Below are 24244 nucleotides of genomic sequence, written 5' to 3'. Positions count from 1 at the left end.
AATCTTGAGGCAGCCAAGAACAATCCTGATAAGATGCTTGAAAAAATATCTTGACAAGGAATGCAATCTTGGCAGGAAGCCTGGTAAAGGTGAGATTTAAGAGAGAGGCAGTGGTCAGATGCAATACCTGACAGCACAGGAAGGATGCCTGGAACAGGGAAGAGAGAATATAAGTCTCAGACCACCACTTCTGTTCAAATTCCTGGTCCAAGAGGGACCTGCCCAGAGCTATCAGGACACAGGAACCAAGAAACAGCCAGGGACAGTATCCTTCTAGTTTCCAGCTGCACCTCAGAGCTGACCCTGTGTCACAGTTTTCCATACCCAAATTCATCCTGGAAAGAATGGGTCTCCCAAGAGTACTGAAATACAGGCTTGCAGGAGGGACAAGCCACAGTCAGAGAGAGCAAGATAAGCTAACACCAGAGATAACCAGATGATGAGAGGAAAGGGCAAGAACATAAGCAACAGAAACCAAGGCTACTTAATATCATCAGAACCCAGTTCTCCCACCACAGCAAGCCTAGGATACCTGAACACATCAGAAACCAAGACTCTGATTTAAAATCACATCTCATGATGATAATAGAGGGTTTTAAGAAAGGACCTAAATGGCCGGGCGGTGGTGATGTACGCCTTTAATCCCAGCACTTGGGAGACAGAGGTAGGCGGATTTCTGAGTTCCAGGCCAGCCTGGTCTACAGAGTGAGTTCCAGGACAGCCAGGGCTACACAGAGAAACCCTGTCTCGAAAAACAAAAAACCGGAAAAAAAAAAAAAAAAAAAAAAGGGACATAAATGGGGGGAATGGGTAAGGGGATAAAACCTGAAATGTAAATATAACATCCAATAAAAAAAGAAAAAAAAAAGAAGGACATAAATAACTCCCTTAAAGAAATACAGAAGAACACAGGTAAACAGGTAGAATCCCTTAAAGAAGAAACACAAAAATCCCTTTAAAAAATTATAGGAAAACACAACCAAACAGGTGAAGCAATTGAACAAAACTATCCAGGATCTAAAAATGAAAATAGCATCAATAAAGAAATCACAAATCAATAAAGAAATCTGGAGATAGAAAACCTAGGAAAGAGATCAGGAAACATAGACGCAAGCATCACCAACAGAATACAAGAGATAGAAAAGAGAATCTCAGGTGCAGAAGATACCATAGAAAACATTGACACAACTGTCAAAGAAAATGCAAAAAGCTCCTAACCCAAAACATCCAGGAAATCTAGGACACAATGAAAAAACCAAACCTAAGAATAACAGGTATAGAAGAGAGCGAAGAGTCCCAACTTAAAGGGCCAGTAAATATCTTTAACAAAATTATAGAAAAGAACTTCCGTAATCTAAGGAAAGAAACACCCATAAACATATAAGAAGCCTACAGAACTCCAAGTGTAGAGCAAAGACTGAAGGAGAGGCTCTCTGGAGACTGCCCCACCTGGAGATCCAAACACAGGCACTGTTGTGGATGCCAGGAAGTGCATGCTGACCTGAGCCTGATATACCTGTCTCCTAAGATGCTCTGCCGGAGGCAGATGCTCACAGCTAACCATTGAACTGATCATGGGGTCACCAATGGAGGAGGTAGAGAGACTAAAGGAGCTGAAGGGGCTTGTGGCACCATTGGAAGAGCAACAATACTAACCAACCAGAGCTCCCAGGGTCTAAACTGCCAGCCTGGGAACATGCTTGGAGGGACCCATGGCTCCAGCTGTATATGTAGTGAAGGATGGCCTTGTCAGACATTGGTGGGAGAGGAAGTCCTTGGTCCTGTGAAGCCTGAATGCCCCAGTATGGGGGAGTTCGAGGGCAGGGAGAGGGTAGAGGGTGGATGGGTGGGGGCACACCTTCATAGAAGTAGCAGGAGGGGGGATGGGATAAGGGGTCTTGGGGGGAGAAATGGGGAAAAGGGTTAACATCTTAAATGTAAATAAATAAAATATCCAATAAAACAAAACACCCCCCCCCCAAACCAACCAAACAAACAAACCCAAACCAAACCAAACAAAACAAAACAGAACTTCAAATAGACTGGATCAGAAAAGAAATTCCTCCCGTCACATAATAGTCAAAACACAAAATGCACAAAACAAAGAAAGAATATTAAAAGTAGTAAGGGAAAAAGGTCAAGTAACATAAAGGCAAACCTATCAGAATTACACCAGACTTCTCACCAGAGACTATGAAAGTAAGAAGATCCTGGGCAGATGTCATACAGACCCTAAGAGAACACAAATGCCAGCCCAGACTACTATACCCAGCAAAACTCTCAATTACCATAGATGGAGAAACCAAGATATTAAATGACAAAACCAAATTTACACAGTATCTTTCCACAAATCCAGCCCTACAAAAGATAACAGATGGAAAACTACAACACAAGGAGAGAAATTACACCCTAGAAAAAGCCAAGAAAGTAAACTTCTTTCAACAAACCTAAAAGAAGATAGCCACACATACATAATTCTACCTCTAACAACAAAAATAACAGGAAGCAACAATCAGTATTCCTTAATATCTCTTAACATCGATGGACTCAATTCCCCAATAAAACGACATAGACTAACAGACTGGATACATAAACAGGACCCAGCATTTTGCTACATACAGAAAATGCACCTCAGTGTCAAAGATGGACACTACCACAGAGTAAAAAGTCTGGAAAAAAATTTTCCAAGCAAATGGTTCCAAGAAATAAGCTGAAATAGTCATTCTAATATTGAACAAAATCGACTTTCAACCAAAAGTTATATATATATGATAAGGAAGGACACTTCATAGTCATCAAAGGAAAAATCTAAAGAATTCTCAATTCTGAATATCTATGCTCCAAATGCAAGGGCACCCATATTCATAAAAGAAACTTTACTAAAGCTCAAACCACACATTGCACCACACCCAATAATAGTGGGAGACTTCCAACACCACACTCTCATCAATGGATAGATCCTAGAAAACAGAAACTAAACAGAGAAACAGTAAAACTAACAGAAATGATGGACCAAATGGATTTAACAGATATCTATAGAACATTTCATCCTAAAACAAAAGAATATACCTTCTTCTCAGGACCACATGTGTGCTAGGAATTGAACTCGGGTCCTCTAGAATAGCATCCAGTGCTGTGTTGTCTCTCAGCGCCCTATTGCTTTCTTTTTAAGTTAGTTTACAAAGTAGCAGTTTCTTCATGGCATTGTCATGTTTACTTTTGGTTCACCTTCCCCATGACCCTGTCATCTGTTACTGACTTAAATACTATTGCTCCCAGTATTTCCCTTCTACTTAGATAATACATGAGTCAAATTAACCTTCCTCCCCTAATTCCACTGTTTGGGGTTCCCTAAAGATTTCTGTTGCCTATACACACTTATGCCTATGAAAATAGAATATATAAAGATCAGAAGCTAAGATCTGCATGTGAGAGATACCATGTAATGTTTACCTTTCCAAGCCTGGGTAAATCTCATGTTGTATTTTCCAGATCCATTCATGTTCCTGCAAATACCATGTTTCATTTTCCTTTTCAGTTGAATACTTTCGTTCTGCATATGTACCACATTTTCATTACCCATTTCTTTGTTGATAGACACATAGGTTGATTTCACTTCCTGGTATTATGACTAGAACAGCACTAAACATAGATAAGTGTCATCTCATAAGTGTCTATATAGGATATGGAATGCTTTGAGTGTACAGCCAATCAAAAATGGTATAGCAGGGTCATACCCAATATGGTAATTTGATTTTTGGCTTTTTGAGAAGTTTCAACACTGATTTACAAAGTGGCCCTATCAGTTTTCATTCCTAGCAACATTGAATAATAAATCTCCTTTCCCTGCACTCTTACCTGCACGTGTTCTCATTTGTTTTCTTGTAATAGCCATTCTGGGATGTAACAAAAATCTCAAAATGGTTTTGTTTAACATTTCTCTGATAAAGATGTTGAGCAAAAAATATTTATTGGCTATTTGTTTGTCTTGAAAACCCTGATTTTAGGTCTTTAAGTCTTTCTGTCTCTTTTGAAGACTGGAGTGCCGTCCTCTGCAAGTCCTCTGTTGTAGATTAGGCTACACAGAACACTCAGCTAGATAATATAGTTGGCAAAGACCTCCCACTGGGTAACTGTCTCCTCACTTGGTTAAGTGTTTCATTTGCTGTCACCTTTTAACTTCCTGAGGTGGCATTTTTGATTACTGACTTTTATTTCCTGAATGACGGCAGTCCTATTTAGAAAAATCTTACCTATGCTTTTATCTTCAAGTAGTTTACTTTTTCATCCACAAACCTTGAGTTCCAGGTCTTATGTTAAGGTCTTTGGCCATATGGAGTTAATATTTGTGTAGGGTGAGACATAAAGATCTAGTTTCGTTCTTCTATCCAAAAGTTACAGTTTTCACAGCACCATTTATTTGAGAACTGGTTTTCCTCCAGTGAACATTTCTGGCATCTTTGCTAAACACCAGGTGGTTGTATCTGTGTGAGTTTATGTCTGGATCCTTTTTTTACTCTGTTCCATTGATGTGTGTGTGCGCGTGTGCATGCGAGTGCACGTGCATGTGTGCTCGTTACTATGGCTCTGTAATGTAACATGAATCAGATATAGTAATACAGCCAACCATGCATCCCCACTCAGGATTGCCTTTGCTTTCTGAGGTCTCTTGTGCTTCCAAATAAGTTTAAAATAGTTTTAATTCTTTTGCTTTATATCCATTCCTTATGACTGAAGGTCATAGGATTTTACCTTTCAAATCTGTTTTACCAGCATATGCCTCAGAGTTCATTCTGTTGGGTGAATTACTTTTCTGACACTGGGGTGAAATACTTGAACTAATCAACTTAAACTTAAGTTTCAGTTTTTGTTCAAGTTGGATCATTCTTGGAGGTATATGCAAAGAGACATACCTTCAACATTCAAGATACAGTTATCCAGCAAGCCTTTTCAAAGTTAGTCTTCCCCATTCCCTGAAAGTTCTCCTGGATTAAAACTTTTTCGTTCAACAGGAGTATTGGTCCCTCTTTATGGCTTTCAGTTCTACTAAGAACTTTAGTATCCTTGCCGAACTTCCATTTTTTTGGCTGTTTTCCAGTCCTTGAAAGTCCTTACTAATTTTCATATCCTCAATATATATGCTTAACTCTATTTGAAATACAACTAGTTTTCTTTTGATTCATGGTTATTTCAGAAGTATGAGGAAGTTTCCTCACTTGATTTGTAAACTCCTCCCCAATATTCTGTACTAGCTCATTATAAATTTTGTTTTTGTCTTATTTTGTAGTCTTAGAGGTCCTGTTTGATGGACTCTGGGTTGTTTTTGGTTTGGTTTTGGTTCTAGAAAGGTTTTATTTAGATGACAATCTCTTTAAATCACATTTACTGCCTTAACAAAACTTGATCTCTTTATATGGTTCTCTGGCTCTTAAAATGGCTTACAGATTCATCTCCCCCGTGCCTTTGTTAAAGATCTATTTAGATTTTGAATGAATGAAGTCTTTCTGATAACATTTCAAACTTTCCCTTTACTAGTCTTCCTTCTATTTCAGTGATACATCATATCTAATTTTTCTTACAAGGCCTTGTAACAGTGGGAAGGAAACCTATAGGAGACTGTTGCTACATTAAAATAAAATTATATTGTAGTTTGGCATTATCTGTCTACAAGTAATGTTGAAGGTGGTAGTTTATATAAAAGTTTTATAGATATTTTCTCTCTTAAAGAGATAGTTTTTGAAAAGCTGTTAACCATTATTTTCAGCTATCCAGAAGGCCACGCATACAACTTAAGTACTAAATTGATGTTTAAACTGTATATCGAAAAGAACCTACTCTCTAACCTTTAGTTTCCTTCCACAGAAATAATGATTTTCACTTTTAATAATTTAATAATTTTTAATAATTTCACCTAGCACATGAACATCATCTGGTTCTTTTGTTTTTAGAAAATATAATACTAAAAGCACACACACCTGGAGTGGTTCAACTGAAAAGTTGTCTTAAAAGGAGACTGAGGGATGGGGCCACCCACCTATCTCAAAAATATTAATCCAAAATTGCTCCTGTCAAAAGGAAATGCAGGGACAAAGAGTGGAGCAGAGACTGAAGGAAAGGCCATCCAAAGGCTGCCCCACCTAGGGATCCATTCCATCTGCAGACACCAAACCCAAACACTATTGCTGATGCCAAGAAGTGTTTGCTGAAAGGAGCCTGGTATAGCTGTCCCCTGAGAGGCTCTGCCAGAGCCTGACCAATACAGACAGATACCACCATCAGACTAAGCGTGGGGACTCCAATGGAGAAGTTAGGGGAAGGACTGAAGGAGCTGAAGGGGTTGACAACCCCACAGGAAGAACAACAAAAATCAATCAACCAGAACCCCCAAAGCTCCCAGAGACTAAACCACCAACCAAAGAGTACACATGGAGGGAGCCATGGCTCCAGCTGCATATGCAGCAGAGGATTACCTTACCTGGTATCAATGGGAGGGGAGGCCCTTGGTTCTGTGGAGGCCCAAAGACCATGTAGGGGAATGCTAGGGCGCTGAGGTGGAAGAGGGTGGGGGTGGGGGGAAGCACCCTCATAGAAGCAGGGGGTGTGGAGGAGGGGATAGGAGGTTTAACTGGGAAGGAGGATAACATTTGAAATGTAAATAAATAACTAATAAAATAAAATTTAAAAAAGGAAAGTGAAACAGGAAAGGCATTCCAGATGAGAAACTGTATGACCAGCAAAGAGTGTCAAAGTGCCAGTCAGAAAAGCAGCCAGATTAGGAGAGGAGCTGTTCTGTTCATCTGTTCTGAACAATCATTACAATGAACATTTTCCTTTAATCTGAACACTTTATACCTATTGTTCATTCATACTGCTGAAACCAATAGCACAGCTTTTGTACAAGGACTAGGTGGAGAACATGGAGGGGTGTGCTGGTAAAGAGCCTACTGTGTAGACCTGAGGGCCCAACCTTGGATACCCAGAACTCATGTAAAGCCAAGCATGATGGAATCTGCCTGTGAGGGAAAATAGGTTTGGAACCCTATTGGAGCTAGCTGGCCTAACCAAATTGTTGAGCTCTGGTTCAGTGAGAGATTCTGTCCCCAGGTGCAATGCCTAGTTTTAAGACAACTTGACATAAACTAGAGTAATCTGAGAACCTCAACTGAGAAAATGTCTCCATAAGATTGGGCTGTGGGCAGGCCTGTAAGGCATTTTTCTTAACTAGGGATTGATGTGGGAGGGCCCTCCCCACTGTGGGCGGTGCCACTCCCCAGGTTGATGGTACTGAGCAAGCCATGGGGAGCAAGCCAATACATGAAACAAACACTCCTCCATGGCCTCTTCCTGCCTCTAGGTACCTGTCCTGTTTGAGTTCCTGTCCTGATTTCCTTCAGTGACAAATGGTTGTAAGGAAGCTTAATAAACTGTTTCATCTACATCACACCAATGGTAAGCCTAACAAAGACACCAAATAGTAAGGTGCAGAGGATACTGCTGTGACTTCAGCATGTGCTCACCCAAGAGTCTGTCCATCTATGTGCATATGCCACACACACATCATGCAACACACACACCCTCCAAACAATAACCAACTAGAATAAAATAGGAAATGGTACATCAAAGAAAGTCTGTCAGGAATTGGTAGAAACATCAAGTGTTAACTGTTTATATATATAAAATATATATATATTTCTTAAGTAATTAAACAACACTATTTGATTGAAGAAACTCATAAGAAATTCATGAGGATCTATTCAATTATGTTATAAAGGATCATATTTTGGCTCTAATGTGTCACCAGAATCTGTCTCCCTTCGACAAGCCAATTTCTCTTATCATTTTTTTTAAACTCTAGGCTTTGCTTCTAATATAAGTCTTTCATAAGATAAATTGATAATCTATTATGTGTAGTACACACACACACACACACACACACACTACTTTAATACTTCTTTTAAACACATAATCATTCCATGCCCAGATCTTATCTCCCCGTTTAATCTGTTTAAGGAAGCATGGGTTAAGCCAATGATGGATGTTCAGGTTGTACAAGAATGCTTGCCAACCATATACAAAGAGCTAAGTTAAATCCTCGGTTCCACATAAACCAAGTATAGTTGCATGTGCATGTAATTCCAAGACAGTGGAAGGAGATGTAAAACATACATTGTTTTAGTTCTTTGTTCTGCCCCCACCACCATCCAACCCCCCCCCCCCCCCAGGAATCCATGTGCTTGTTAGACAACTGATCTACCAGCCAGCTAAATCCCAATCCCAGTAAACTGTATACAGGCATGAAACTTCAAAAATTATTTAAAAAGCATTAAGGAGGGAGAAGAGAAAAGGAAACTGAAACTTGGGAAAATTCATTAATCTCAAAAGTTTGGCTCTCTGAAATGAGGTTTGGTTTGATTTTGTACCTTACTCATGATACTTCACATTTTAAAAAATTAATATAAAAATAAAACATGTATGATTCTCAGAAAAGCCAAGGAAACAAGACATTAACTGATTAATAGGGTCTGAGTGACGGTGGAGTGCTCAATCATAATGCAACATCCACCTCACACCCTCCTCTGACGGCTCAGGAAGCTTCACAGGACGGGAGAAGAATTGTAAGAGCCAGAGTTTTGGGAAGACTACTATCAATTACCTTCTGAACATGACAGGACCACTGCATTAATGCCCATATGGCAGCTGAGGTTGCCTGCACAAGACTTGTACAAGATCAAGCCACTTGAAGTTAAATGATAGAAGGGAGGATGGTGTATAAGGTCTGCCCCTAGCTGAAGAGCTATGGAGAACATTTTTTTCAGAAGTGGGATCCCTGGTAGGCTGCCCATGCTTCAGCGGATGGCCCTACACTCATATCCATATAGGCAGCACCAACCGGACTCAATGAGTTATTTTTAAGGAGGACATGAAGTTGGGAGAAGAATGTGTTTGAGGAGGTGCAAAAAGTTAGGGTGAGTGGAGGTAGGTATGGACAAAATACATTGCATATAATGCATAAAATTCTCAAACAATATACATTTTAAAAAGAGTCAACCTAAAATTTTAAAGAGCTGCTTTATAAATTTAAGTCATGTTCCTGTATGTCCTGCATGAAATAAAATTATCATAGACATTTTTCCTATGCTCATGCATGTGATAAAAACCATAAACCAGGAAGCAGAAGACTTGGCTCCACTCTTAACTGACACTGTCATGGGTTGAATGACGTCAATTCAAATCCATACATTTACACTCTATCACTGAGAACTTCAGCACATGACCTTATTCAAGACTATGATTAGTTAGAATGAGGTCAAACTGAGGTAGAATAGGTCTCTATTCCTATATGTGTCCTTTAAAAAACGGGAAATTTGGATACAGAAACACAGAAAATGTCTTCTGAACATAAAAGCCAAGTGCACAGAACAGGTTAAACAATCGAGCATGGAACAGGTTTTCTCTTATAATCAGCAGAAAGAACGAACACACACAAAAACAGCGTTGATAATTCATTCAGCACAGGGATGCTGAGCTGATGCCTACCTAGAGCCTTCACCCCTACTGACTACCGTTCATGGCGGTGGAAGGTACTGTGCATGCCACCAGAGGAGACAGGGAAACATCAACCCAGATACAGAGCCTTTGACTTACAATAGTGACCTGCTGTACTGGCTGGGTTTGTGTCAACTTGACAGAAGCTGGAGTTATCACAGAGAAAGGAACTTCAGTTGAGAAAATGCCTCCATGAGATCCAGCTGTAAGGCATTTTCTCAATTAGTGACCAAGGGAAGAGGGCCTCTTGTGGGTGGTGCCATCCCTGGGCTGGTAGTCTTGGGTTCTATAAGAAAGCAAGCTGAGCAAGGGGAAGCAAGCCAGTAAGTAGCATCCCTCCATGGCCTTTGCATCAGCTCCTGCTTCCTGACCTGCTTGAGTTCCAGTCCTCACTTCCTTTGGTGATGAACACCAATGGGGAAGTGTGAACTGAATAAACCCTTTCTTCCCCAACTTGCTTCTTGGTCATGATGTTTGTGCAGGAATAGAAACCCTACCTTAGAGACCTGCCTACAGGATATGCTGGTACACTAGTAGCACAAGTTGTAGGTGCAACAAACCACTATCTAATTGCCCACTACATGAGGTAGGCCACAGACCTAAGGAAAAACCAAACACTACTACTCTGCTAAAGCAATATAGCAATAAAATGAGTCCTAACAACATTCTGCTATACTCATAGATCAGCGTGTCATTCAGCCATCATCAGAGAAGCTTCCTCCTGCAATAGATGGGAACAAATACGGGAGCCCACACCTAGACAATGTACAGAGTAAAACACCTTGGAACACTTGGTCCTAGATGCGATGTCTCCATCAAATCCCTTTTCGCTCAGGTAACTCAGCTGAAGAGGAGAAAAAGACTGTAAGAGCCAGAGGGGATGGGGGACACCAAGGAAACTGCTAAGAAGAGGATTGTGAACTCACACACTGTGGCAGCCTGCCTAGGACCTGCACAAGTCTAAGACAGATGGGGTCCCAGAGCTGAGACAAGTTCTCATTGTTAACCCAGAAGCTATCTCCAGCTGGTGATAACCTTTCCCAAATGAAAGATTAGTTTTCTCCAACAAAGTCTCACTGGGCATAAAATCCACACTTAAAGTCAGGTACCAAACCCAGCAGTAGATGGCCAGCACAAAACAAACTCAGAGATAGTTTTAGAGAATTTTTGTCTGGGTATATTTTTACCCTATACATCTTTTGCTTATATATTAGGGTTCCTGAGCGAACCAGCAGTGGCACAGCGGCTCGGGCCCTCTGCCCTCTCTCTCTCTCTCTCTCTCTGCCTGTTCGAATCCTAATATATATATTAGGGTTCCTGGTTTTGTGTTTTTATGGGATTTCTGGGTATGTCTATGTGTCCATGGGTTGTTTTTTTTTTTTTTTTTTTTTTTTGTGCTTTTATTTTTTATTTGTTGGCTTTTTTGTTTGTTTCCTCCTATACATTGTTTTTATCTTATCATTTTGTTTATTCATTTATTTTAGATGCCTGTTTATTTTCTGGTGAAAAAGAGAAAGGTTATGAGTTTGGAGAATCTGGAAAGAGCTGAGGGAGGGGAAACTGTAATCAGAATATATTGGATATTCTCAAAAACAAAACAAAAAAGAACAATAAAAATTTGAGATACTATTCTCTTCATGTAGCACTTTTAAAATTTATTTTTAATGTTCTCAATTTTCAGTGTTTTCTTTCCTTGTTTTAACTTTTTACATCTTCATCAGCCTCTTCAATTTTAAGATTTAAAAACCTTCCAACTGTATTATTTGTATGTGGAGACACATGGCCTGGCACAGGATAGGGAGGTCATAGGGCAAGCGTGTGAAGCTGGGTTCTCTACTTTCACCTACCCTTGGGTTCCAAGGAGTAAATTCAGGCCATGAGGCTTTCCAAGCCAGCGCCTTTTCTCCTTCACCGGCTGAGCCTTACTGCTTGCCCTGACCTCTTTAACTCTTTAATTTTGCCCACATCTTTCAACTTCTCCTCTTATAATCCCTACTGACCTGAGAGCTATTTGGCTTTAATATTATTTTTATTTCCAGAAGCAAATATTTTCACTACTCTCAGGTTTCTTTCTGAAAATTTTAAAACATGGATTGGTAAATAAGTGTCCCTGTAAGCAATCTCTGATGAAAAGAACAGAAACTCCATTCACTTTGTCATTTAAAAGATCTGAGGGTTATTAATTCGTAAAGTTAACTGTCCAAAATGAGAGCTAGTATTAAAAATACACCAGTTCTAAAGATATTACTGGCTTCATCATACCAAAAAAACTCTCTATATAGTTCACAAAACATCTTCTAATTTCAGTAAATGCAAGCAAATAAAAACAAATGAATACTTTCCCACTTCTTTCCTCTTCACAAACATTACTAGTAGTTTAAAGAACTGACTGATGAATATCAAAGTAATTTTAAATATGATTTTAAAAAGAAAGCATGTAAATGCCAAATGAACACAGGAGAATAAAAAAATCCAAAACACACTTTATAATATATACTAAAACTAGCAATTTCAAAGGGGTGTGAACTAATGGCATTAAAATGCATGGTTAGTTCATTCTTGAACATAAAATAATTTCAACCAATAATCAAAATCCAAAGATCAAATCTACATGAAAATGCAGCTACCTATGTAGCAAGACAGTCTCTGAGTAAGAGCACTGGTACAAAAATGTTAAAATTTATAGAAGAAAAAAGAAAAGAAAACACGTTTAACAACATATAAAGGCTCATAGACAGCTGCTGATTAAGAGCCAGCACCGGCTGCTCTTACCAAGGACCCAGTTGTCAGCACCCACACAGTGGCTTACAACTCTAATTCTAGTTCCAGGGGACCTAACACCTTCTTCTGGCCTCCATATGTAGCAGGAATACACATGAAGCACACACATACTATAGGCAAAAAGCTCAGACAAAAAAATAAAAATAAAATATTAAATAAAAGAAAGTTGAAGAATATAAATGATCTAGAAGATATACAGTCACTAAACCTAATAAATAAAATAATCAATTTAGAATAATAAGTCCTATTATTAATCTAAAAGTTTGACAAGTATTTTAATACCTAACTTCTTTGATACTTAATGAAAAAGTAGCATTCCATTTTTTGGAGTATATTGTTGTGTTTTTAAGACAAGATTTTACTGTGTAGCCCAGGCTAGCTTCAAACTCTAAGCCGCTCCTCCCTTAGCTTCCCAGTGCTGAGGTTACAAGTGCAAGCCACTACAATGACAGCAATGCTTTCTTGAAAGAGCATCATCACAGGAGGCAGTAGGACTCTCTCACAAGAAGAGCAGTCAAGGGCACAACAGTAAGTTTAATAAGACATCAGTTTAAATAAAAATCAAGATTATAAAAAATGCTGTATAAGCATACACAATCTCAGGAAGGAAGGACCGCCAAAAAGAGACCTTTGGGTGTTTCTTAAGTGCAGGAATAATAATGTTCAGTAATTTTAAAAAAGAATTTTAAATAAAAAAGTTTAAAACACTCCATAAATATCTGGGGTGTGTGTGTGTGTGTGTGTGTGTGTGTGTATGTGTGTGTGTGTCTTTAAAACAGGGTCTTGTTCTGTAGTTAGAGATAAGGATCTTCCTTGCATCAACCCTAAGCGCCTGGATTACAGGACTGTATCACTATGTCTGGCAACATTTGCTTTTGATTACAACAAACATATGGCAAGTTTTCTAAGACAGGCTGGATCTTAAGCAGATAACTATTAAGTTTTACTAATTGAGAAATTCAACTTTCTTCGTGTACACTACACACAAAAAGTTCTTTTTACAAAGTAAAGGAGTACTGTTTTTCTCTTTATATATTCCTAATCCATTCACCTAATAAGTAAACAAACAAACACCTCGAAAAGAAAACACTGTTTCTTTAAAGTATTTCACCCAGGTATCACAAGGCCAAAGAACAAGATTTCTATATGAACTGGATTAGGGTAATAATGGATTAGGCTCCGTAAGAAAGATAAAAAGCTCACAAACTAGATCTACCCATACATAATTTTTAAAGTCATCACAGTGCAAGCAAGCATATGTGCCTGGTGTCTCAGGTTTGTCATCCTAGCTATTCAGAAGGCTGATGATGGAAGAGTCCAAACTGAGAGCCTGCCTGGGTATCTTCGTGAGACCCTGTCGCTACACAAATATGTAAGAGATCTAAGGAACAGCTAGTGGTGGAGCACCTGAAGCTCTGAGTTCAATCCTCACTATCACACATGCATACAAATCATGACTCTCTGAGCCCAGATTTGTTCTTATATGAGTATGATCAATTTCAAAACAACACCATGCAACAAATTCAATGTTAATATTTACTCTATCTTCAGAGAAGAAGTGATAGAAACAATACACTTATTTAACAAAGAATATTAGTATTAATTTAAAAAAAAAAAACTTAAACTACCTATTTGTAAATTTCTCCCTGAAAAGTTTTTTGTAGTCATTTATAGTTTGTGATCTCTTTGAAATACATACTAAAAGACCATGAGGCCTAAAAGCAAGAAACAGAACGAAGTTGAAAACAACCACAAAAATAAATGCTAGCATTTCTTCCTCTATCTATTTACTGTATCTAAAGACCAACTTTTTATGATTTTCTTTCTTTTTCACTATTGCTTAGCCCAGTGACTCTAGCCATTTTGCATACGAAATACAACTGTAACAAAGGTATCTGCAATTACCTATGTTTTCCCCCAGATGCAATGAATGTGCTTATTAATATTTCTTGCTCACAAATACAGAGTTAGCACAGTCTACAGTGCAAAACAGAATAACTACATTTAAATCCACTCTGGGATTAGTACTTAGGAAACAAAACAGAATTTAAATCCTATTTTAATAATCAATACTGCAATTAATATGTAAAAAGGGGGAATGGGAAAGGATCACAGAAAGACTCTCTAAGATTATAAAGAATATTTCCACTCATTAGTCTGTCCACACAAATAATGACCAAAAAAAGAAAAAGGAAAGATAGACTGTCAAACACTTCCAAACAATCCCTGTTTTACTACTTTGATGTTCAATTAAGATTTTGTTTTCTAACTTGAATACACAAGAGAGTGGTGCACCTGAACATACAAGAAAGATGGAAAAATACTGCAAGATTTTTCTTGAATGCACAACATCAACAATATGTAAGTCAAATGTAGACAGTAACAGGACTCCAAGAGCATCTTTATACTTTATAAGCAAATTTATCATAAGAAAACTAGACCTTTGAGTGGACCAATAAAATCTGAATTGTTTTTGTCTTGGCATATCTATTTTTAGATTTTATACCATGACCCTCTTAGCTAATCCCTATTTAACTATCCTGCCATAGCTAATATTTCTTTTGCTTTGATTACAAATGTCTATGGCACGTTGACCACATTCAACCAATAAGCCTTTTTAATGTGTTATAATAACATACTTTAAACCGAAGAAGTTGAGTTAGATGTTTAAAAAATCAGTTGTCAGTTTCCAAACCGGTCTATGCCAATGCGCTTGTTTTTACATAATGCAATATTATTTATGTTAACATTATTTAAGTCATGGACCACACACTGTATGAAGAGAAAGTTGTGTTTATGGAAACTAAGAATGGTTCAACAAAAGTGAGGTACTCTTTTAAAGGTATTAAAAGAAAATGACATAACACAAAATACCAAAAGAAATCTTAACATTTATTAAGAGCTTATACTTCTTTTTCAAAAGTATTTATTCCAGCAGGGGTAGTGGCACCTGACTATAGCTCCAGCATTTGGGAGTTCAAGGCCAGCTTGGTCTACAGAGTGAGTTCTAGGACAACTACGGCTACACACACACACACAAAAAACCTGTTTCAAAAAAACAAAACAAAACAAAAAAAAAAAAGAACAAAAAAAACAAAAACAAAAGCAAAAACAACAAAAAAAAAAGTTTAGCCCCTCCCCTTTTATGGAAACTGAACTGCAGGCCATACAGAACTCTCAACTCTATAATATCTGTGTGAACTGCAGGCCATGCATTGTGTACACAGTTAATACAGAACTCTCAACTCTATAATATCTGTGTGGAAAAGCTGGCAGATGAATATGTGCTTTGCTAAATAATTTAAATAAACAGTTATTTTATAATTTAACTTCTTAAATAACCTACAAACTGTCCCAATTTTATCAGTTATGAAGTAATCTACTACCCTTTTTGTTCTAAAAAACTTAAACTGGTTTGAAAGGCAAATGAATAAACCCTTTATGTTTATACAAAATAGTAAGTACACAGTAGTACACTCCAGAAGGGCAAAGGGTTTCACAGTACCCAAAGCAGTTCTGATACACACTGATGCCTGGCGAATACTGGCTCAATCAGGACAGGTACTCACCGTGATCACAGCCTTGCTAAGACAGATGGATCCCCTACAGCCATATTCCGTTTCATCTTCAGATTTGTAGTAACTCAAAGTATTATTTTTCAAAACTACCCAACGATCCTGCCATCCATGAATATAGTTTGTCCACTAGGGAGAGAAAGAAGAAAAGGGAAAGGGAAAAAAAATGAAGTCAGTATTTTTTAAATTGAAACTTACCAAAATTTTAGCACAAAAGTTTTGAAAACGGCATTAATTATAATAAACAGTAAAATGATTAAATAGTAAAAAATTAAGATGTTTCTAGTATATAATGACCTTTAGTAATTTTACTTTAATAGCTAGAAAACAAAAAATGTAACATTTTCTTGAACAGTTATAATGTTCTGCCATGATCTTCGCAAACTTTCAGCCTCCCTTCTTCATCACTTTGACATTTAAATTGTTCTGTCCCTGTATAAAGTAACATTCTGATCAAATCAGGTATATAGTCTCTCTCCTACACCACATACTCTAAGTCTTCTAAAGAAGTATACTCCAGTCATCAAAATTCTCCTCTTGTTGTAAGCTAGTCCCATATGAAAATAGTATGATGGTCATAGCTACACCAAAGAAAAAATTCTAGATCATTAATCTTTATTAAGCTCACATTAGTTTTAACTCTTCCTCTACAGAACGGATGACTGCATGTTTAAAATGATTAGTTCACTTACAGATAGTTATATTATTCTAACCCAGAAATATTAATACAAATATAAAGTTGGTTTTCAAAGACATTGGATCATCCATCATGATTTCTGTGTTGCTCAGGTCCTGATATAGAGTTAAGATCACAGTCAAGAAACTGTCAAAGGTAGAAATCTAATTTCATAGGAATATTTGATTTTCTATGTTTTTATTTATGGCTGGTGTTTTAACATAAACAATTCTAAAAACCAATTTAAGCTGGACTGTTAAACAATGCATTAGCTCAGGCTCTTTACCATTGAGAAATCTTTTATGTTTCTGTTTGTAATTAGCACATTTGAGATTGGTTTTGCTTTTAAATGTAATCTTCATTATTATTTAAGCCGTTTCTGGGAGCTCACCCATGCTGACAATCTAACTCACTCTTTCCTAAGGGGTCTCTGGGCACTACTTCCTTAGTTCTAACAGCTTGTGACTAAACCAGCATTTATACACACTTGAAACAAACACAGCTGAAATCACCTCCTCCCATAAGGTATATTCCTCCCTATGTTCCTGTTTTCTTGATTGTATTACTACTTCTGCAGTCATGGAGACTAAAGCTGGCTTAGCATCGGATATAGGGACAGAACAGCAGACACAGGACTAAACAGACCCAATCTTGATACCTGTGTTGGGGGAACAGACAGGTTACTTAACTTTTGTTTCTTCACATGTTTGAATAGCTGAATAAAATACTGGAAATGACTAGCAAAGTCATACAGGACACTCAATACCTGATTATTCACTTCTTCATAGTTTATCACCAAATCTTATCAATCTTTGCCATCAACCTTAAATTTGCTTTGTCTTTCTAATTTTCAATAAGTCCAATAAAATGTTCAGTTTCCTAGATTCTAGAGAACTCTTAGTAACTTTATCTCTCTTAACTTCTCCTTTTAAGAGTAATCTTATTAGAGTATGAAGCATACTTGCTTACTTGAGACTCCAACCTTGAAACGTACATGAACAATTTCCTATTCTTTATCATATTAATGGGCCAAACTAGCATTTAAGACCCCCCATAGCTTAATCCTGCCTATCTGCCCATTATCACCCTGTATTAGCTAGTAACTGTGGCCATGTTGCCCTGTGTTTTGCTGTCAATCAAGTCTCTCTTAGAGTTAAGATTACATAAGAAAAGTTTAGAACAGTGGCCAGCTTGTCCTATTAACTCAGTTTGAGGCATAATTATGCATAGATAAGGAAGTTCACCCATCAACCGCTCTCTCTAGAACCTAAGACATAAGAGGAACTCTGATATGTGTTTATAATCTGTATTATTTTCTTATAGCAGATCCAACAAATGGCATAAGCGTCAGGACTTAATAAATGTTTTTTGCTATTATTACAACCAAGAAAGCAGGGTTTTGCCTTTTTTTCTGCCTATATTTGGTTCTACTCACCAAGTTAACAAGGATTGCATCTTAGATATTATAAGAAAACAAAGAGTCCTTCCTGTTGCTAAGTTTGGCAATCACAAATTCAACAACAACGACGACAATGACAACAAAAAGAGTCAGAACCAAAATGTCCACACAAAATAATATAGAGACCCAATGGGAAGAGATCCTGACTATTTCTGTAATAAAGGGCTTCATGGAAAGGGCAGCATTTGGGATGGACTCAAAGAGCCAAGTCTGCTAGGTCATGTCCATCCTAACATTCTGAAGCTCTGGGGGCTGGGTCATTAGTTAGAGGCCAGGCTGGCCTGTATAATAAAGCTCTATCTCAAAATAAAGAACCAGAAGTGGTGGCCCATACTTTTAATCCCAGCATTAGGAAGACAAAAGATGGGGGAATCTCTGTAAGTTTGAGGCTAGCCTTTTTTTAATAGCAAGTTCTGTGCCAGTCAGAACTATATAGTGAGACCTCATCTCAAGCAAGCTAGCCAGCAAGCAGCTAACAAGTGCATGGTGATGTAAGGTAAACATGGAGACTCAAAAAAGCTGGCTAAGGTCTCATTTACCCAGGCTTAGTTCTTCTAACATGCTAAGGTACGAACTGTCATCAAACATGTTACATCTTTTATTTCATAACTACATGGAATTACGACTTATCAAGTATTTCTGGAACCAACATGATTAAGAACTATGTCTCATAGGTATTTCTGACTACCATGTGAAAGGAAGAAAAAAAAGTTTTGGATTGGCCTATTTTTGATACAAATTTCAATCCAGTCAATTCCAAACCCATTCCAGTTCATGAAACAATAAAGAACATGGATTAATATTGGAACTTATCTATATAATTCAACAAAAGGAAAAGAACAGATGTTGAAAACTAATTCTGCTTAAATTATCAGGTAAATTAAAAAGGGTTCAAATTACAAAAGACTTTAATCTTAACAACATGCATCATGCAGTGTGCATGTGTTTATTCAGTATAAGGTTCCCTTAATGGGGCTGCGCCACAGTACAGCAGGCTACTTGCCTAGCATGCACGGTGCTACTGGGTTTGCTCTCTTAACAATGGCCAAACTAAACAAAGCACCTTCAGCTCAGACTGTGAAGCACTTGCTGAGCAAGCATGAAGACTTGAGTTTGATTCCTAACATCCACATAAGAATTCCAGGCACAGTAGTGGCATATGCCTATAATCTTAGGGCTGGGGAGGTGGAAACAGGAAGAACTCTGGGGCTTGCTGACTAAAACTAGTCTAGTTAAATGGCAAGCTCTAGGTTTAGTGAGAGACCCTGTCTAAAACAGTAAGGCAGAAAATTAAGAAAGACACTCAGTATAGATCTCTGGCCTCCAGGCAGGTGTACACATGTGCATACACAAACACGTACACATATAAAACAAAAATCTCCATAGAACATTAACTATAACTATATATATGCATGCATATTCATATTTTTTTTTCAAGACAGGGTCTTACTATGTAGTTCTATCTGTCCTGGAACTCACTATGTAGATCAGCTGGCCTGGACTTCACAGATATTCACCTGCCTCTGCCTCCCATAAATTCTTAAATTTTAGGAAATTTTTCTTTACAGCTGTTAATAAAGCTTTACTACTATTGGTTGTATATATACAGAGCAGTCAAAATTAAACAACTCCCCTCCATGGACATAATCAAATAGAATCCTTATTTTAAAAAAATGATTTTGGGAGACAAAGCCTTTTCCAGATAGGTAGGTTGGTTGGCTTGAAACTTGTAATTCTCCTGTTTCAGCATCCTGGGTGCTAGGATTAAGTGAACACAGCGCTGCCACGCCCCAGGCTTACATTCACGTTATACTTTATACACTGCTCTGCACAACAGGTCTCAGAGCATATGACTTTTTCCATCAGTCATTCTAATTGTTCAACATCCAAAAAGTTATGAAAGTTATGATCAACAAGTCAAAAGTAAGCCAGACATCATTGGCCCACGCCTTAAATCCCAACATTAGGGAGGCAGAGGCAGAGGCAGGAGGATCTCTATTAGTTCAAAGCCAGCCCGGCCTACAAAGTGAGTTCTAGGACAGCTATGGCTAGACAGTGAAAACCCTGTCTTGAATAAACAAATAAGTCAAAAGTACAGCTTGTTTCATAAAATACTTGAACAAAATACTAATATGGCCGTCTGGTTCTCATCTAATGACAACAAAACGCAACTCGCAGAATCAGGAGAGACAAAGAACCCATTTCATAACCATCTGAAAATGCAAACGTATTACACAATGTGTCCAGTACAGATTCTTCAATTATAAAGATGCACTAAATCTTAATAAACACTAGGGAGCTCTACTGAAAGCATCACATTAAAATTTCAAAAATAATCACAGTATTAAATACAACATAATCTTCTACTATGTAAATAAAAGTTAACTCTTGGAAGCCTAGCATCTGACATCCTTAAGTCTATCCCAGGCCTTTTCAGCTAAAGACACTGTAAAAGCCTAAATTTCAGACAATTCCAGAAATGATGTTCAAGAACACTAGAAGCAGAATGGTTTCTTAATGGGCATTAGCACATGACTTGGTATCTTATGACCAGCTTGTTAAGGGACCAGCCCGACTCTCCCTCTGGAAACTAACTGCTTGCTCTAAGCATTTCTTAAAGTTTAACAGGAAAGGACAGGGAAGTCAAAAAGACTGAGACTTCCCACAACAAAAACGTAAAATACACATTGTGAAATATTAACAAGATCCCCTATAAATGCTATCTAGGCTTTAAAAAAAAAAAAAAAGGAAAAGAAAAGAAAACTCAAGTGGAGCTTTTAAAAGTACAGAGGGAAAACAAAACAACAAAAAATGTCTTTCCTTTCTGCACAAATACTGAATTACTAAATAATGCTCCTTCTCCTGAACTAAAGGTCGGTCTTCACTCTGACGCGTTCCAGCTTACTATTAATATTTCTTATCCACAGCGTGCCAATTCAATAGCTCTCTTCTGAACTTGGACAAGGAGGGGTAAAGTACAAAAGTTGCCGCACGCACACACTTTTCTACATCAAAGATCACTCACACCTCAAAGTTTACTATCTCAGATTTCAAGGCCAAACCCAGTTAACTGGTTTGCCTAAACTACACCCATTAGAGCCGAACACCCCCTGCCCCCATTCTGGTGGGGGGCCTCCAAAATACAGTCGGAAAGGTCGATTTAACCGCCCTCGTGTCCAGTACTTCTTCAGACACCGCGGTGGCCCAACCCAGATTCCTTACACCCCAGACAGCTGCGGCCTTGGGTTCCAAGTTACCAGATGCACCTTGCCTTCCAAACTAGATCCTTGATTTAATATACAAGCTCTCCAAAGTCCACAGCCAGAGCTGACAAGATCCAGGGATTGGGGGGCTAGGGGTAAGGACAGTCCCAAGCACCTCCTATCCCATCCCTGGCCAGGCACTCATTCCAAGACGACCTTTCGGCCCCGCACCCCAGCACATTCCGCAGCCCCCGCCCCGGGACAGTCGGTGCCTCCCGTCCAGCCCCACCCCAGGTCCCGAGCGGCTCCCCGTGGCCTCGCGGCAGGTGAGTCCAGGCAGCGGATCCACGGCCCCGCGAGCTGCTCACCTTGCTGAGGACCCCGCAGCGCTCCACAGGCGGCCCGGACTCCGTCTCCGGATCCTCCTCCGAGCCCGACGAGTTCCAGCTCTGGTTATCCGACATGGAGACGCGACAGGCGAGCAGGAGACCGGCCCCCGCTCCGCGAGCTGCGCCAGTGCAGGCGCCTAGTCCCTGGGGTGAAGGGTCGGGGGATGGCACAGCCAAGAGTGCCCGCTCCGGGGAGTGAGGGAACAGGAAGAGGGACGAAGCGCGCCCGCTGCGCCGCCGCCGCCGCGCCTGACACCGAGCGGACCGGGGAAGGAGGACGAGCGGCGAAGAAAGCCTGCCCTTCCAGCCGTCAGCCGCCGTGGCCGTGACCCCTGCGCTGCGCCCGGCGCCGCCACCTGAACTCGGCCCCCTAGATGCCAACCTCAGTCAGGGAGGGAGGAGGGGAGGAAGACGAGAAGAGCCAAGCCAACGGCAGAGACCCAGATCCACTCACACCTCCGCTACAGCCGCCATCTTCCTGCCGGGTCCACTATTTACCCTCCCTCCTCTCTCAGCTCCCTCCCCTCCGTCCTCCCATCCTCCCTCCACCCCGCCCCGGGCCCCTCCCGGCGGCTCACGACGCTCCTTACCTCCGGCCCTCCCGGGTGACGACGGGTAGGGAAGGAGGCGGAGCGGGGAGAGGAGAGAGCAGTACAGGGAAGCCGCTGCGCTGCATTCTGGGAAGGCTGGCGCTCTGTCCGCCGCGCAGCCTCCTGGGAGTTGTAGTCGCAATCCTAGGCAACTAGTGTGTGTCCCGGGCACGCTGAAGGCTGGTTGCCTAGGGGAACCTTCCGAGGGCAAGTGGGCTTCTTTTGACAGTTGCGTGTCCCTTCCGTCCAGCCTGGCTTCCGATTCTGCCTTGCGTGTTTATGACGAGCCTGCGAACCGGGACGTGAGAACCCTCAGGTGAGGATGTTGGGTTGTGCGACGCTGCTTTCCGGAAAGCCCGGGAACATCTTTGCAACTTGCCTGGGCAAAAATGATAGGGGCTCAGTCGCTTTACTCAGGTTAGGAGTTTAGGATCTCTCCAGTCGCAAACCGAAGAAATTTTTTCCTCTCTAAAACCGTCACTGCTAATTCCGAAGGACTACTGTCTATGTCTTCGGAAGTAGACTTAACACTTGACGTTTGCTGCAGTTGAAGAAAGAATTCCTTCAGACTGTTTTCGCATTGTTAATTTATGGAATTTTATATTGTGAAAAGTAATGTTGAGGTTGTCAGAGAACAAACAACATTTAAAGAACTTTTTAAAAAGGGAAATAAGGATCATATTATATCCTGACGTTTGCTCTTAGTTGTGAACAAGTATCTCCTTAGAGACCCACGTTAACCATCTTTTTCCTCCCCGGAAGACAGGAAAATTTGGATAGAAACTTTCTATTATTAAGATCAAAACTCGAGTTTTACTTAATTATAAGGAATTAGACAATAGGTAGCTATCAAATTCCTGATAATTTCCAACTTTGAAATTCCTTATTAAACTGTAGAAAGAATTTCTGCTTGCTACCCAGATGGGAAAAATAAGAAGAAATTTTGAGTGTTTGGGGGTGGGGTGGGGAGTTAAGGCACACAACTAAGAAAAGACAAAACAAACAAACAGACAAACAAAAAACTGGGAACAATAGAAGAGTCCTACACTCCACATAATGATAGGAAGTAATCCTGAGAAGTACTTGTGTAGAAGCATTAGTGGAGACACTAATTGCAGTAGAATCTAAATCTACTGTGTGTCAGATACAAATGATTTTCCATCATAAAATCATAACAAACATAACTGAAAGACGTTCAAATGAATAAAACCTTAAGAGATAAAGATTCTAAGAATACCTTGTAAAGGTGTTAAAACATAACCCAAGGTTATCGAGAGAGAGAGAGAGAGAGAGAGAGAGAGAGAGAGAGAGAGAATGCAAGCCACTTTGTAAATTACAAGGGTATGCATTTATAATTGCTTTGCTTACTGAGTCAAATATTAAGACTTAATGATTCTTGTACTAGGTTTTAGAATCACTGCTCTTAAATAAAATGGTTGTAAATACTGAGGAATTCACTTCAATTTAGAATCACAGAAACAATGTTATGTCTAATTTTTAAATAGAACCTTCCATTATTTTTGTGACTCATTTAGGCTTTGAGTAATTGTGACCACTAACACCCGGCTCCTGCCTGCTCAGTTGAAAATTGCTTCCTTATGTTTAGTGTTAATGTCTGAGAAATCGCCTTGCTACATGGGTCTATTGTAGTAAAGGCTAAAATCTTTTAAGCATAGGAAGGTTTTTGTATAGTAATTAGATTGCCACACTGAAAATTATGGTTTGCATTATTACTGTTAGTGGAAATCAGGGCACTGCAATGGCCATGCAGGAATTCAAAGGGGACACGCTTTCTTTATCTCACAATAAAAAACGATCGCTGTCCAGCTGTCTGTCTTACATAGGGCCTTTTCTAATCCTTGTGCAGTGATCCTCATTTTCATTTTTTTCGTTAGCTTTTAGACCTTGTATAACATGGGATTTACCTCAGTGTATAGAATGAAGTAAGAAATTAGTTGTTGGCTTTGGCAACTGGGCATTTTATTGAAGTCTATTCTTTGTTTTTTGGGGGAGGGGTTGTTGTTT

The 24244-nt window shown here is 39.3% G+C and overlaps 2 protein-coding genes across 5 annotated transcripts in view; one reads left to right on the top strand and one right to left on the bottom strand.

Annotated features, from left to right (window-relative positions):
* Cert1 (ceramide transporter 1) overlaps positions 1 to 22479 on the bottom strand; it is a 95975-nt gene extending 73496 nt beyond the window's left edge. For 2 of the 4 annotated variants that reach the window (XM_076927214.1, XM_076927216.1), the window contains exons 1-2: positions 21609 to 21855; positions 15897 to 16031 (exon numbers count right to left, since the gene is read on the bottom strand). In XM_076927214.1, the coding sequence (XP_076783329.1) occupies positions 15897 to 16031; positions 21609 to 21704 (231 nt within the window). In that variant the 5' untranslated portion in view covers positions 21705 to 21855. Of the gene's footprint in view, positions 1 to 15896; positions 16032 to 21608 lie in introns of all 4 variants that reach the window. The other 2 variants (XM_076927213.1, XM_076927215.1) reach the window with 2 other exon arrangements.
* Positions 22366 to 24244, top strand: part of Polk (DNA polymerase kappa) — a 61277-nt gene continuing 59398 nt past the window's right edge. Inside the window, exon 1 of the mRNA XM_076927212.1 lies at positions 22366 to 22535. The gene's annotated coding sequence lies outside the window, so the exon portion shown is untranslated. The remainder of the gene's footprint in view (positions 22536 to 24244) is intronic.

This window comes from Arvicanthis niloticus, chromosome 29, assembly GCF_011762505.2.
Source record: "Arvicanthis niloticus isolate mArvNil1 chromosome 29, mArvNil1.pat.X, whole genome shotgun sequence".
NCBI lineage: Eukaryota > Metazoa > Chordata > Mammalia > Rodentia > Muridae > Arvicanthis > Arvicanthis niloticus.
The sequence above is the reverse complement of the archived record's forward strand: the minus strand, read 5'-3'. Positions and strand labels throughout refer to the sequence as shown.